A 13115-nucleotide genomic window follows, 5' to 3' on the forward strand; every position below is an offset into this window, starting at 1 on the left:
GTGATAAGCAATGTACCAAATATATATTAAGTAAACATTTTATTTGAAGTTGGTGTTAAAAATAAAAATAATGCCAAGATAATAGAGGATTGGTAATTCTCATCTTACCTTACTCTAGTGCTAACATAGCGTCTAGAATGATTGTATTTGATTTTTTTATTTAATTGATTAGTAGTTGAGTAGATAGTAACTACCAAATACATACTATAAATTCAGAAATTGTTGCATGCATTTATTATTGTGATTTTTGAAGAATGAACAAAAATGAGTTATTAATTATTGCAATTTCAGGAAAATCTGCAATAAGATATGTTATCAGATATCAGAATGCAATTTCTTATTATTGCGAAACTCACCCAATCACATTATTCACATTAATAAAAACTTTGCAATAATTTCTGAATTTACAGTGTATGAATTATTTTTAAAAATCCATACCGTAAATTGGGTTATTTTGGTTGTAGTTTTATTTTGGTTTATTTGGTGCCTCCATTGAAAGTGCCAAAAGTAAACACAAGAAAATAAAGCAAACACTAAAAATTGAAACGCCAAAATCGCGTACCAGTACGACAATATCGTAATGTTAATTGTTGGGAAACTATTTTATGTTATTATATCTTCCGTATATTTCCAACAATTCTATACATAGCCAACTCTGCTGGTATAATTTGACAATGACACTATATAATTTTTACTTAATTGTCAATTTTCTGAAATTGTTAAGAAAACACAATATGAATTTTTATTCACACATGTCATAAATATGCCAGGCTATTGCTGATTAGAAGCTGTTACTGGTAATTAGAATCAAAACTCCTTGTAATCCTTTATCTTCAATTAATTAACATTTACTGCCAGAGGCATAAGGATTAAAATTTAAATCTTTGATCGTCAATAGATTAACATGTACTACAATAGAGATGATTAAAATTTATTTCATATGATATTTATAAAAAAAATAAATAATCTATTTAAAAAGTGATTTTTATGTGTAAGACTTTATTTCATATTTTCTTTCAGCTTTGAACCATGATATACGGCATTATTTACAATTGCATCCGTATCCGATTCCTTTATAAGTTAACTTTGTCGTGTTTCTTGTTTGAGAAATTCAATGATATTTTGTCAATAAATGGGTAAATACAGACAAATTTGAATGAGCCTGCTCACTACTGTTGCTCCAAAATTTAATATATCAATTGGACGAAGCACCAAAATTACACACACCAAAATTACACATGCCTTTCGAGAGAAAACCGCCAAAATAACCTGACGCCAAAATTTCCCAATTTACGGTATATATATTTCTCCCAGAGTTTTCATAAGCTTGCTTTTAATAAGGGACAACCAATATTAAAGTAACCAATTACTGTGTATTCATTTACTTTTGTGGATTGAGGAAAAAACTATTTTCGTAGTTTTGTCAAAGTGTGAATCCATGCCTATAGAAAATGTGTACTTCGTTGAATATTTAAATTGGCAGTGTACCTACACACACAGTAAATCCACAAATAACAGTGAATCCACGGTAATTGACTTGTAAATAAACTGGTGAATCTGGAATTTGCTATTTGGTTGTACCAAGCCCAAACTTGTCATGCTTTTAGTCAATTGTTCCTTGAGATGGACATATACCCCTCTAACAAGGCAATTTGTAACCTGTATAACACAGCCTAGACCTTACAAAATGGTACATTTTTGCTTTAAGACCTCTGACAGTTTGATAAAATCATTAAATGCATGACTTTATTAATTTTGACCAGTTTTGCAAAAGCAATAGGTTAAGCTCAGAAATGCAATAAATAATAATCATCCAGAATAGAAAAAAATGTTTTATTTTAATGTTAGAATTGCTGATGCTAAAAGGTCACTGAATAATTGGTTCCTACTGAATAAACAGTTTCACTTCAGAGTTCAATATTTGATGTTTTATAAGGGGTAATATTTATTATTATATCTTAATGAGCTATGGTGTGGTTTTTTAACTATTGCCTAATGGAATTGCCCATATCTAAGTGGGTACATCTTTAATATTAATAAAAGGTTTAAACAAAAATTATGTCACATTTACTTACATTTCACTCCAAAGTGACTTAAGTGGTTGATTTTTAATGATTAATTTTTGTTCGATTAACTTTCAGTAATTTTTTACAGTCCTAAAGGTTAAAGTTGAGGAGAAATGAATTTTTTCTTCTTAATAATAAAGACCTGAATGAGAATTATATTTTTTTAATCCTATATAGAAACATTTTGTTGTTGATTTCCTAAATTTTCTTAGTTCAGACTTCTCAATATATACATCAAAAGCAGGCATCTTTGAGGGAGAAAAATCTTCATATTTTAGTGAATGATGTTTTAATGGTAATTTTTAACAAGCATTTTTTAGCAAGAAAAACATTTTGCTCTTTGTAATATAGAGAACCAAATTATTTATGCCAGAAAGATCAGGAAAGCAAGGTATTCAAAGTTTACATGTAAGGATAAAGCCAATATGTTACCATCAGTTGTTGAGCTGGATGTCCATTAGCAAGGAATTAAATTTGGAAAATTAGTTCAAATCAGATGCACCTATGCCTATGGTAAATGAAACAAAATCAATTAAGATGCATGCACTAATATGTACCTTGCACAGGTAACATCATTTTCAGAGTTTTAGTCAATAGGCCTGATAGAAGCAGCATGATATTACTAATTTTATCAAGTTATCATAGTTATGTAATATTTCTCACAGGGTCCACATACAAGTCCAGATCATTGATGATTAATATCTTGTAATTGAATTAATCAAAAAAGCTTTTAGAACTGAATAAGGTATAAACAACAAAGGGTGTCACATTATATGATTACAGCCCACCTGTTCTCACCTTGTCCACCTGTTGGTCAGGTCTTGCTGAATATATTGATTATGTTCAAATGTATATAAGTTAATCCCTGAATTAAGCATTAGTTGCAACTAGATAGGACAGGTGATTATTACCGCTATAATTCTGCTTGAAAGATCATAATAACAAAGAATGTCGTCAATGATGATTTTTATATAGAAACTTGTTCTGGTAGACCATCTCATTACATGCAAGTAAGGTATTTCAGGAATATTGTATAAATTTCGGATTGTAAATTTTTAGGATTGTAAAGATTGGTATATGTAACTGAAGAAGTTCTGTTTAATTTATTGTCGAGTCATTCACTCTTTTTATTGCATTTATAGGAAATTTTAAATAGTTACAATCTGGGATAACTGTATTAGATTTGGAACAATCTATAATTTCTTTTCAATTTTATTTCACTAACATGCATGGATTAAAATATGAGAGATAAACATCTTTCAGCTTGCTTTTAAATGGTTGTAGTTTATTAAAAATTCATAGAGGTAGTTTTATGCTTGTTATGTATTTTGGGTTATGGTGATATTAAAATTTCTGATATAGTTTATATATCAAATTTCTGATATGGTTTATATTAATGACTAACCTTGGTGATGGATATGTAACCGAATGCTGGTGACAGCTTTTATCTTTCCTGGTCTGGAAGACTAGTGATTTTGTTGTTTTCTATTATATAACAATAAATCACTATCTCCCATGACTGGGTCTGCATCTAACAGCTTGCTACTAACCACTGAGATCTACCTGCATGATTAACATCTGGCATGGCTTAATAACAGCATGATAGCTTCAAGATAGTTCCAAAGGCTGATGGAGTGGTCTCTGCATGTCTTATAATCAGAGAGGCCACTAGAGATTGTGTATGCCAAAGCACATAAATTGGCTTCTAGATGGTTTGCATGATGAAGAATTAGTAACTGGCTTCTAGATAGTCTGCTTGACAAAGACAGAAACAAGGTTCACGATTATTGTAAACAAGCCAAATGATATAAAATTAGCTTTTAGATGGTCTGCTTGCAAAAGACTTTATGATTGATGGTACATCGGTTGAAATTGTTATAAAAATTCTAGAAAATTCAAAAAATTCAAAAAGATGTTAGGTGTTTTTCTTTAAGGGATACATGTGTGATTTATTGTTGGGAAGGTAAGTTGTATATTGATCATTTTGACACTGGCATCAGGTTGTTATTATGTTCTTCAAGCAGTACAATTTACAATTAAAAAGAAATTTTCTATGATTGACTTTGTTATACTTGTTGCTTTAAATTAGTGGACAGATGAAGTTACTGGTGAAAAAAGATTTGTAGTGGACAACAATAACGTTTCATCATATAGTTTAAAATACATCAAAATTATATTTGTTTTCTTTTTCAGTGTAAAGGAATTTTCAGGACAATACTGAAGAATACTGGTGTTGATTTGTTTAGATGTAGACATTTTGTACAGAATTGTTTTTTTATTGTCATAATTGTTTTGTCATCATGTATTGTTATGGACCACAATGAACTAGATCAAATATCTCATCACCATTGTCATTTTAGTATACATTGATGTAACACTGGGAGGATTGATGATCTTTAAAAAGGAGAAGATTTCATTTCAAAAATGTATTAACCTCAAATCATAAATATTTTAATTTGTTTGTTTTTTTTTTTTTTTTTTTTTATATTTTATCATTGCTGCAGATCATGGACATTTTAATTAGTCATTGTTGTAAAGCAACACGTCATGAATACATTAAAAAGAATAACCCTTAAAATTGTTTATTTAATTTACACTACCATCATTGGAGACAACATTAGCCAGAGAGGGTCAAATAACATCGTTTACAAAGAACATGACATACCTTTTGCATGCAAATTGAATGCAGGTTTACAATTACTCACTTACCCCTAAAATAATAAATATCTCATTTTTACTTTCTCATGCAAGGAGTATGGATTACAATGAGGGGATGGCATAAATATTTTTATATAGCTGTATATTTCAGGGGTGGAAGACCTTGTATACTGATGTGTTATGTGACATTGAATTCATTTTTCATATGTCCTTTGCCCGTTAACCTTGTGTTCGTGGTTGAATGTTTTTCATGTGAATTTTTCACACTTCTGAATAAAATGGTAACTCTTTGGTATATGGGATTCTTGCAAGGTCTACTTGTCTGTCAGACGTGATACTCGTTCTATAATCATTTTTGTCGAGCCTTCGACTTTTGTCGAAAAAGCTAGACATAGCAATCCTACATTTTGGAGGATTCCACAAATATTCACTCTGTGGTTAAAGTTTTTGAAATTTAAATTACTTTCTTAAACTATCCTGGATTTCTACCAAACTTGGACAGTAGCTTGTTTATGATCATAAGATAGTATCCAGAATTAAATTTTGTGAAAAAAAAATAAATCTGTTTTTCCGTATTTTACTTATAAATGGACTTAGTTTTTCTGCCAGGAAACATAACATTCACTCTGTGGTTAAAGTTTTTAAAATGTTAATAACTTTCTTAAACTATCCTGGATTTGTACCAAACTTGGTCAGAAGCTTGTTTATGATCAAAAGCTAGTATCTAGAAGAAAATTTTGTTAAAATTTTGTACCTGTTGATCCGTATTTTACTTATAAATGGACTTAGTTTTTCTTCCAGTTAACATTACATACAGTCTGCAGTTAAAGATTTAAAACATTTATTAGATTCATAAACTATCCTGGATGTTTACCAAACTTGGACTGAAGCTTCTTACTTATAATTTTTTTTCCTCATTTTTGTTGAGCCTTCGATTAACATGCAAAAGTAGGCGAGACACTGGGTTCTGCGGAACCCTTACAAATTTTTCTTAAGACTTGCAACATGAATTCAATCATGATAAGTAAAGCAGACGAAACATTTCAGTATGTGCACTACATATTTTTCAAAAGTAATATTTTCGTCCAGAGTATGCATGCAATTTTTTCCAATTGACACACAGAAAAAAAAATCCTTCAGTCAAAACTGACATTTATTATTTGTGAAAACTGTTGTTCAACTTCTTCTGTCTTCTGATAGTTTTTGACTGCAACTGGATTCGACCATGTCCATTAGCATTACTAACTAATGTTAAAGGTCTGTTGAATAATGTGTATATCATCAAGTGTATTGGAAGTTTGTTCCTCAGTAAGGAAAAATCACATTAAGACCTCAGGTGATTCACTCTTTAGAGTTAATTTTTGTACCCTCTCAAAATAAGTTGGATGTAATGTGGTTTACACTTTTCTGTCTAAATGTACCCGCTGCTAATTTAAAAATGGTTTGTGTTCAACAACTTGAGTTAATGTTAGTAGATTATTTTCCTCAGTTTGAGTTCAAAATTTTGACTCACAGGGTCATATTTGTCACCACAGCTTCAATCATGGTCAAACGACCTCCAAAAGAGAAACAGGAGTCATTTAACAGGCCTGGCTTTAAATATTGTTCAAATCTGTTCTATCACAGAATTGTGATATCAAAGTTGTTATGAAATGGGAACAAGACTGGCTTATGATGCCTTATCTTTCCACCCAGACAAATGCAATATACTAGTAATGAATATAACAACCCAGAGAAATCCCATCCACTTATACTTCAACATGCAAAATACTTGGGTATATCAATGATAACAGATCTAAAATGGAACACCCACATTCAACAAATTGCCACCAAAGCTAAAAAATAATTACATTTCATTTTCATCAGAAGAAATCTCAAAAGTTCAATAACAGACAATTAAAGAAAGAGCATAAGACCTAAATTAGAATACTGTTGTACTGTATGGGACCCATATACAAATGAAAATATAAGATTATTACAAAAAGTAGAGACGGGCGGCAAGGTATGCAACAGACATCACAACACCATGAATTGGCAAACTCTCCAAGAACACGGTCAAAGGACTAGATTAAGAATGTTCCACAAGTTCATGAAAATATTGCCATTGATTACAAAATTTATGACATCATAGTCGGTCTACGACAAGATCTTACCATAAAGCCTACTAAAGACAAATACAATGCAATAAAGACGCCTACAAATTTTCTTTCTTTTGTCAAATCATTTAAGACTGGAACAAATTATCCTCTGATATAACCAAAAACACCACAACAGAAACCTTCAAGGGTGTCCTCACTCATGATGTGCTTCTTGATAATTACCCATACCTGAAATAAACAGGCATTAATAAAATTGAGAATGGAAATGGGGAATGTGTCAAAGAGACAACAACCCGACCACAGAACAGACAACAGCAGAAGGCCACCAACAGGTCTTCAATGCAGCGAGAAATTCCCGCACCCGGAGGCGTCCTTCAGCTGGCCCCTAAACAAATATATATACTAGTTCAGTGATAATGAACGCCATACTAAACTCCAAATTGTACACAAGAAACTAAAATTAAAAATAATACAAGACTAACAATTTCATTATTAGACATTAATGTATTTATCTAAGTAGAAAAAAAAAATAATGTGATATTGAAAATAAAATAAACAAATGCATAATCTAGAAACAAGAAAAATAAATGAATGTTTTAACTAAAAAAAAAAATTATAATAAAGATAATAATTACATCAAGCTACAAACTCATGATACTCTATATTTTGGATAGTATCTTCCAAATTTGAAAAACTTCACTTTTACTGTTCTTCAGTTATGTCCCTTTATTTTATAACTTTATATGATATGCAAGCGGGGGCATCATCTGTGTCCATGGGACACATTCCCCATTTATTTTTTATTAAAGGGGCATTAGCTGACAAATTCATGTTCACTGTCCGACTTGACTCAAATTCTCATATTTGATTCATAACCTACAAAAACGTATATCCAAATTATAAAAAGTCTAAAATGAACAATTTACAGTGCATGGCCTCGATAATATGTATCAGCATTTCGTGTGTATTTTAGTTTATACGCCATCTAATTAACCATCGAGGTGACCTCCGAAGACTGCAGACGGTCATATAACCCGATATAAACATACATATAGATATAAATAGACAGCGAACTCGTGCAATTGGATTTGTCTAGGTCTGTTTGGTTTCGTATTATAGGTTAAAACTATATATTAATCGTCGCTTTTACCTGTATAAGAATGAGTTTTTGTGGATCGAATTAGTCAATCAAACGGTTTACCCTTGTTTCACTTTCAATGTTGACCACTTTTCCTTTAATAACTGAACACGCCTAATTCATGCGTAACCAATCTCTAGCAAAGGGATTAAATTGAAGGTCACATGAATACGGATTCAATGAGGTCGAATTATTCACTTGCAAGTGAATAATTCATTAGCTATGTTTCTTAGCTTATTTTGACAAAATTGAACCAAACTAGCTGCTAAAAGCGAATTATTATTTCACTATGTCACTTTCATTTATGATTGAACAAAAAATATCATATTTATTTTTTTTATACCTCGTAGCTAATGCCCCTTTAAAAAAACAAATGCGTATTGTTGAGGAAAAAAACTTGCACGATTACAGGCATGCTGATTATTTGGAAAGAATAAAAATGGAACTGTCTTTGCATGAAAATAACATTCCTTCTATGTCATAATAAACAAAAGGAGACTTGCGCCCGTGCTGTTTTGTGCTTCTAAATGCAAGTTTAACAATGGTTTATTTGGTAGCAAATGTCACTTAAAATGATTCCTCAAGGTTTTGAACGTTTCACTCCTTTGAACACAAATTAGGTGAAGAGTCTATTCAAGGAATGACTGTAATATTTTTTCTGTCTATGAAGAAATAACATAAAAAATATGGTGCACCACATTTTTATACGACCGCAAAAAATTTTGGCGTCGTCGTCGTCCGAAGACACATTGGTTTTCGCACTCTAACTTTAGTTTAAGTGAATGGATCTCTTTGAAATTTTACCATAATGTTCAATACCACAAAAGGAAAGTGGGGATTGATTTTGGGGGTTATGGTACCAACAGTTAAGGAATTAGGGGCCACAAAGGGGTCAAAAATAAGCATTTTCTAGTTTCCAGACAATAACTGTGGAACGGTGTATGGATCTCTCTGAAATTATACTACAAGTTTCCATACCACAAAGGGATGGTTAGGATTTGCTTTGGGGGGTTATGGCTCAAACCGTTTAGGAATTACGGGCAAAAAAGGGGGAAAAACAAGGTTGTCCTGGTTAATGGACAAATACTTTAGTACAAAACATAATTTAAAGCAGTGTAAGGGAGATAAATCAAATACATCATTGAAATTATCTCCCTAACACTGCTTTCAAATTATGTATAAAGTAATGGTTAATGAACAATTAAGATAATTTAAAACAGTGTAAGGGAGGTAATCCAAATACAACGTTTTGGTTACTTCCCTTACACTGCTTTTAAATTACGTTTAAAGAAATGCATATTTATAAAGGAAGACCAGTAAAAATATCTGCAAATGTTGCATCTTTTTTTTTTACAAAAAAATCCATATGAAAGATTTGACACTTTATTTTAAATTCTATTATAAAATAGATTAAGTTAGCACTATGGTAAATTTAAATGGGTAATTATGGTTGCGAACTCCATTGGAAATTTGAATTGAGATTATGACCATATCTTGAGGGAAAGAATTTTTTGGGGAAAAAAAAGGGGGGGGGGGGGGGGGGTAAAAAGAAATTGTGGGGGTCAATTTTTTCTCATTTCAGATTTCAGAAATTAAAAAGAATTATTCTTCAAATATTATTTTTTTTTCAAATTTCAAATATTGAAAAATTTCAAGAAGTAATCTTTAATTGCACAGTATGGCGCATTAGATTTGTAAAATCTTTGACCACATTTATTTATTTGTTATGCCGAATCTAACCGTGTATTTTGGTCTACATTAAGGTCCAAAGGGTCCAAAATTAAACTTTGTTTGATTTTAACAAAAATTGAATATATGGGGTTCTTTGATATGCTGAATCTAACCATGTATTTAGATTTTTGATTTTTGGCCAAGTTTTCAAGTTAGTCCAAATTAGGGTCAAAAATTTAACTTTGTTTGATTTCAACAAAAATTAATTATATGGGGTTCTTTGATATGCTGAATCTAACCATGTATTTAGATTTTTTATTTGTGGACCCCACTATCAAATTGGTTCATATTGAGGTCAAAAGGGTCCAAAATAAAACTTTGTTTGATTTCATCAAAAATTGAATTTATGGGGTTCTTTGATATTCCAAATCTAACCGTGTATTTAGATTTTTAATTTTGGGTCCTGTTTTCATACGACCGCAAAAAAATTTTTGTGGTCGTATATTGGTATGACGTTGGCGTCGTCGTCGTCGTCGTCGTCGTCGTCCGGCGTCGTCGTCCGAATACGCATTAGTTTTCGCACTCTAACTTTAGTTTAAGTGAATGGATCTCTATGAAATTTTACCATAAGGTTCAATACAACAAAAGTAAGGTGGGGATTGATTTTGGGGGTTATGGTACCAACAGTTAAGGAATTAGGGGCCAAAAATAAGCATTTTCTAGTTTCCAGACAATAACTGTGGAACGGTGTATGGATCTCTCTGAAATTGTACTACAAGTTTCCATACCACAAAGGGATGGTAAGGATTTGCTTTGGGGGGTTATGGCTCAAACCGTTTAAGAATTAGGGGCAAAAAAGGGGGAAAAACAAGGTTGTCCTGGTTAATGGACAAATACTTTAGTACAAAACATAATTTAAAGCAGTGTAAGGGAGATAAATCAAATACATCATTGAAATTATCTCCCTTACACTGCTTTTAAATTATGTATAAAGTAATGGTAAATGAACAATTAAGATAATTTAAAACAGTGTAAGGGAGGTAATCCAAATACAACATTTTTGTTACTTCCCTTACACTGCTTTTAAATTATGTTTAAAGAAATGCATATTTATAAAGGAAGACCAGTAAAAATATCTGCAAATGTTGCATCTTTTTTTTTTACAAAAAAATCCATATGAAAGATTTGACACTATATTTTAAATTCTATTATAAAATAGATTAAGTTAGCACTATGGTAAATTTAAATGGGTAATTATGGTTTGGGGGGAAAAAAGGGGGGGGGGGGTAAAAAGAAATTGTGGGGGGTCAATTTTTTCTCATTTCAGATTTCAGAAATTAAAAAGAATTATTCTTCAAATATTATTTTTTTTTTTCAAATTTCAAATATTGAAAAATTTCAAGAAGTAATCTTTAATTGCACAGTATGGCGCATTAGATTTGTAAAATCTTTGACCACATTTATTTATTTGTTATGCCGAATCTAACTGTGTATTTAGATTTTTGTCGAGCCTGCGACTTTTGTCGCAGAAAGCTCGACATAGGGATAGCGATCCGGCGGCGGCGGCGGCGTTAGCTAACTTCTTAAAAGCTTTATATTTTAGAAGGTGGAAGACCTGGATGCTTCATACTTTGTATATGGATGCCTCATGTTACGAAGTTTCCGTCAGTCACATGTCCAATTTCCTTGACCTCATTTTCATGGTTCAGTGACTACTTGAAAAAAAAGTTCAGATTATTTGTAATGTTAAATTCTCTCTTATTATAAGTAATAGGATAACTATATTTAGTATGTGCGTACCTTGCAAGGTCCTCATGCCTGTCAGACAGTTTTCACTTGACCTCGACCTCATTTCATGGATCAGTGAACAAGGTTAAGTTTTGGTGGTCAAGTCCATATCTCAGATACTATAAGCAATAGGTCTAGTATATTTGGTGTATGGAAGGACTGTAAGGTGTACATGTCCAACTGGCAGGTGTCATCTGACCTTGACCTCATTTTCATGGTTCAGTGGTTATAGTTAAGTTTTTGTGTTTTGGTCTGTTTTTCTTATACTGTATGCAATAGGTCTATTATGTTTGGTGTATGGAATGATTGTAAGGTGTACATGTCCAACTGGCAGGTGTCATCTGACCTTGACCTCATTTTCATGGTTCAGTGGTTATAGTTAAGTTTTTGTGTTTTGGTCTGTTTTTCTTATACTGTATGCAATAGGTCTATTATATTTGGTGTATGGAATGATTGTAAGGTGTACATGTCCAACTGGCAGGTGTCATCTGACCTTGACCTCATTTTCATGGTTCAGTGGTTATAGTTAAGTTTTTGTGTTTTGGTCTGTTTTTCTTATACTGTATGCAATAGGTCTATTATATTTGGTGTATGGAATGATTGTAAGGTGTACATGTCCAACTGGCAGGTGTCATCTGACCTTGACCTCATTTTCATGGTTCAGTGGTTATAGTTAAGTTTTTGTGTTTTGGTCCGTTTTTCTTATACTTTATCCAATAGGTCTACTATATTTGGTGTATGGAATGATTGTAAGGTGTACATGTCCAACTGGCAGGTGTCATCTGACTTTGACCTCATTTTCATGGTTCAGTGGTCAAAGTTAAGTTTTTGAGTTTTGGTCTTTTTTCTTATACTATTATGCAATAAGTCAACTATATTTGGTGTATGGAAATATTCTATGATGTACATGTCAGTCTCGCAGGTTTTATTTGACCTTGACCTCATTTTCACAGTTCATTGCTCAGTGTTAAGTTTATGTGTTTCAGTCTGTTTTTCTTAAACTATAAGCAATAGGTCAGCTATATTTGTTGTATGGAAGGATTGTAAGCTGTTCATGTCTGCCTGGCATGGTTCATCTGACTTTGACCTCATTTTCACGATTCATTGGTCAATGTTTAGTTTTCTTGGTTAAGTCTGTTTCTTAGAAACTATAAGCAATAGGTCAACTATATTTAGTGTATTGAATGATTGTAAGGTGTACATGTATTTCTTGTTTGGTTTATATGACCTTGACTTCATTTTCTTGGATCATGTTAAGTTTATGTAATAGTTGTAGTAAAGCTTTCATTTAGGACTATCAACATAATATCAATGGTTAGTAAAGAAGGCGAGACATTTCAGCGTGTCCACTCTTGTTAATTTTGGATCCAGTTTTCAAATTGGTCTACATTAAGGTCCAAAGGGTCCAAAATTAAACTTTGTTTGATTTTAACAAAAATTGAATATATGGGGTTCTTTGATATGCTGAATCTAAACATGTATTTAGATTTTTGATTTTTGGCCCAGTTTTCAAGTTGGTCCAAATTGGGGTCCAAAATTAAACTTTGTTTGATTTCAACAAAAATTGAATATATGGGGTTCTTTGATATGCTGAATCTAACCATGTATTTAGATTTTTTATTTGTGGACCCCGTTATCAAATTGGTTCATATTGAGGTCAAAAGGGTCCAAAATTAAACTTTGTTTGATTTCATC

At 31.8% G+C, this 13115-nt stretch overlaps 1 protein-coding gene and 1 long non-coding RNA gene across 7 annotated transcripts in view; both read left to right on the forward strand.

Annotated features, from left to right (window-relative positions):
* LOC127733137 (heterogeneous nuclear ribonucleoprotein K-like) overlaps window positions 1–4644 on the forward strand; it is a 50060-nt gene extending 45416 nt beyond the window's left edge. For all 5 annotated transcript variants that reach the window (XM_052242456.1, XM_052242455.1, XM_052242459.1 and 2 more), the window contains one exon: window positions 4260–4644. Coding sequence is in view for 2 of the 5 variants with exons in the window: in XM_052242455.1 (XP_052098415.1) it covers window positions 4260–4287 (28 nt within the window). In the remaining 3 variants the exon portion in view is untranslated. The remainder of the gene's footprint in view (window positions 1–4259) is intronic.
* The window catches only part of LOC127733194 (uncharacterized), a 53905-nt gene extending 41125 nt beyond the window's left edge, over window positions 1–12780 (forward strand). Inside the window, exons 2-3 of one of the 2 annotated variants that reach the window (XR_007996885.1) lie at window positions 10428–11586; window positions 11734–12780. This is a non-coding gene — a long non-coding RNA (uncharacterized LOC127733194). The remainder of the gene's footprint in view (window positions 1–10427; window positions 11587–11733) is intronic. The other variant, XR_007996886.1, reaches the window with a different exon arrangement.
* The last annotated feature ends 335 nt before the right edge of the window (window positions 12781–13115 follow it).

The sequence above is a fragment of the Mytilus californianus genome, unplaced genomic scaffold, assembly GCF_021869535.1.
Source record: "Mytilus californianus isolate M0D057914Y unplaced genomic scaffold, xbMytCali1.0.p SCAF_3, whole genome shotgun sequence".
Lineage (NCBI taxonomy): Eukaryota > Metazoa > Mollusca > Bivalvia > Mytilida > Mytilidae > Mytilus > Mytilus californianus.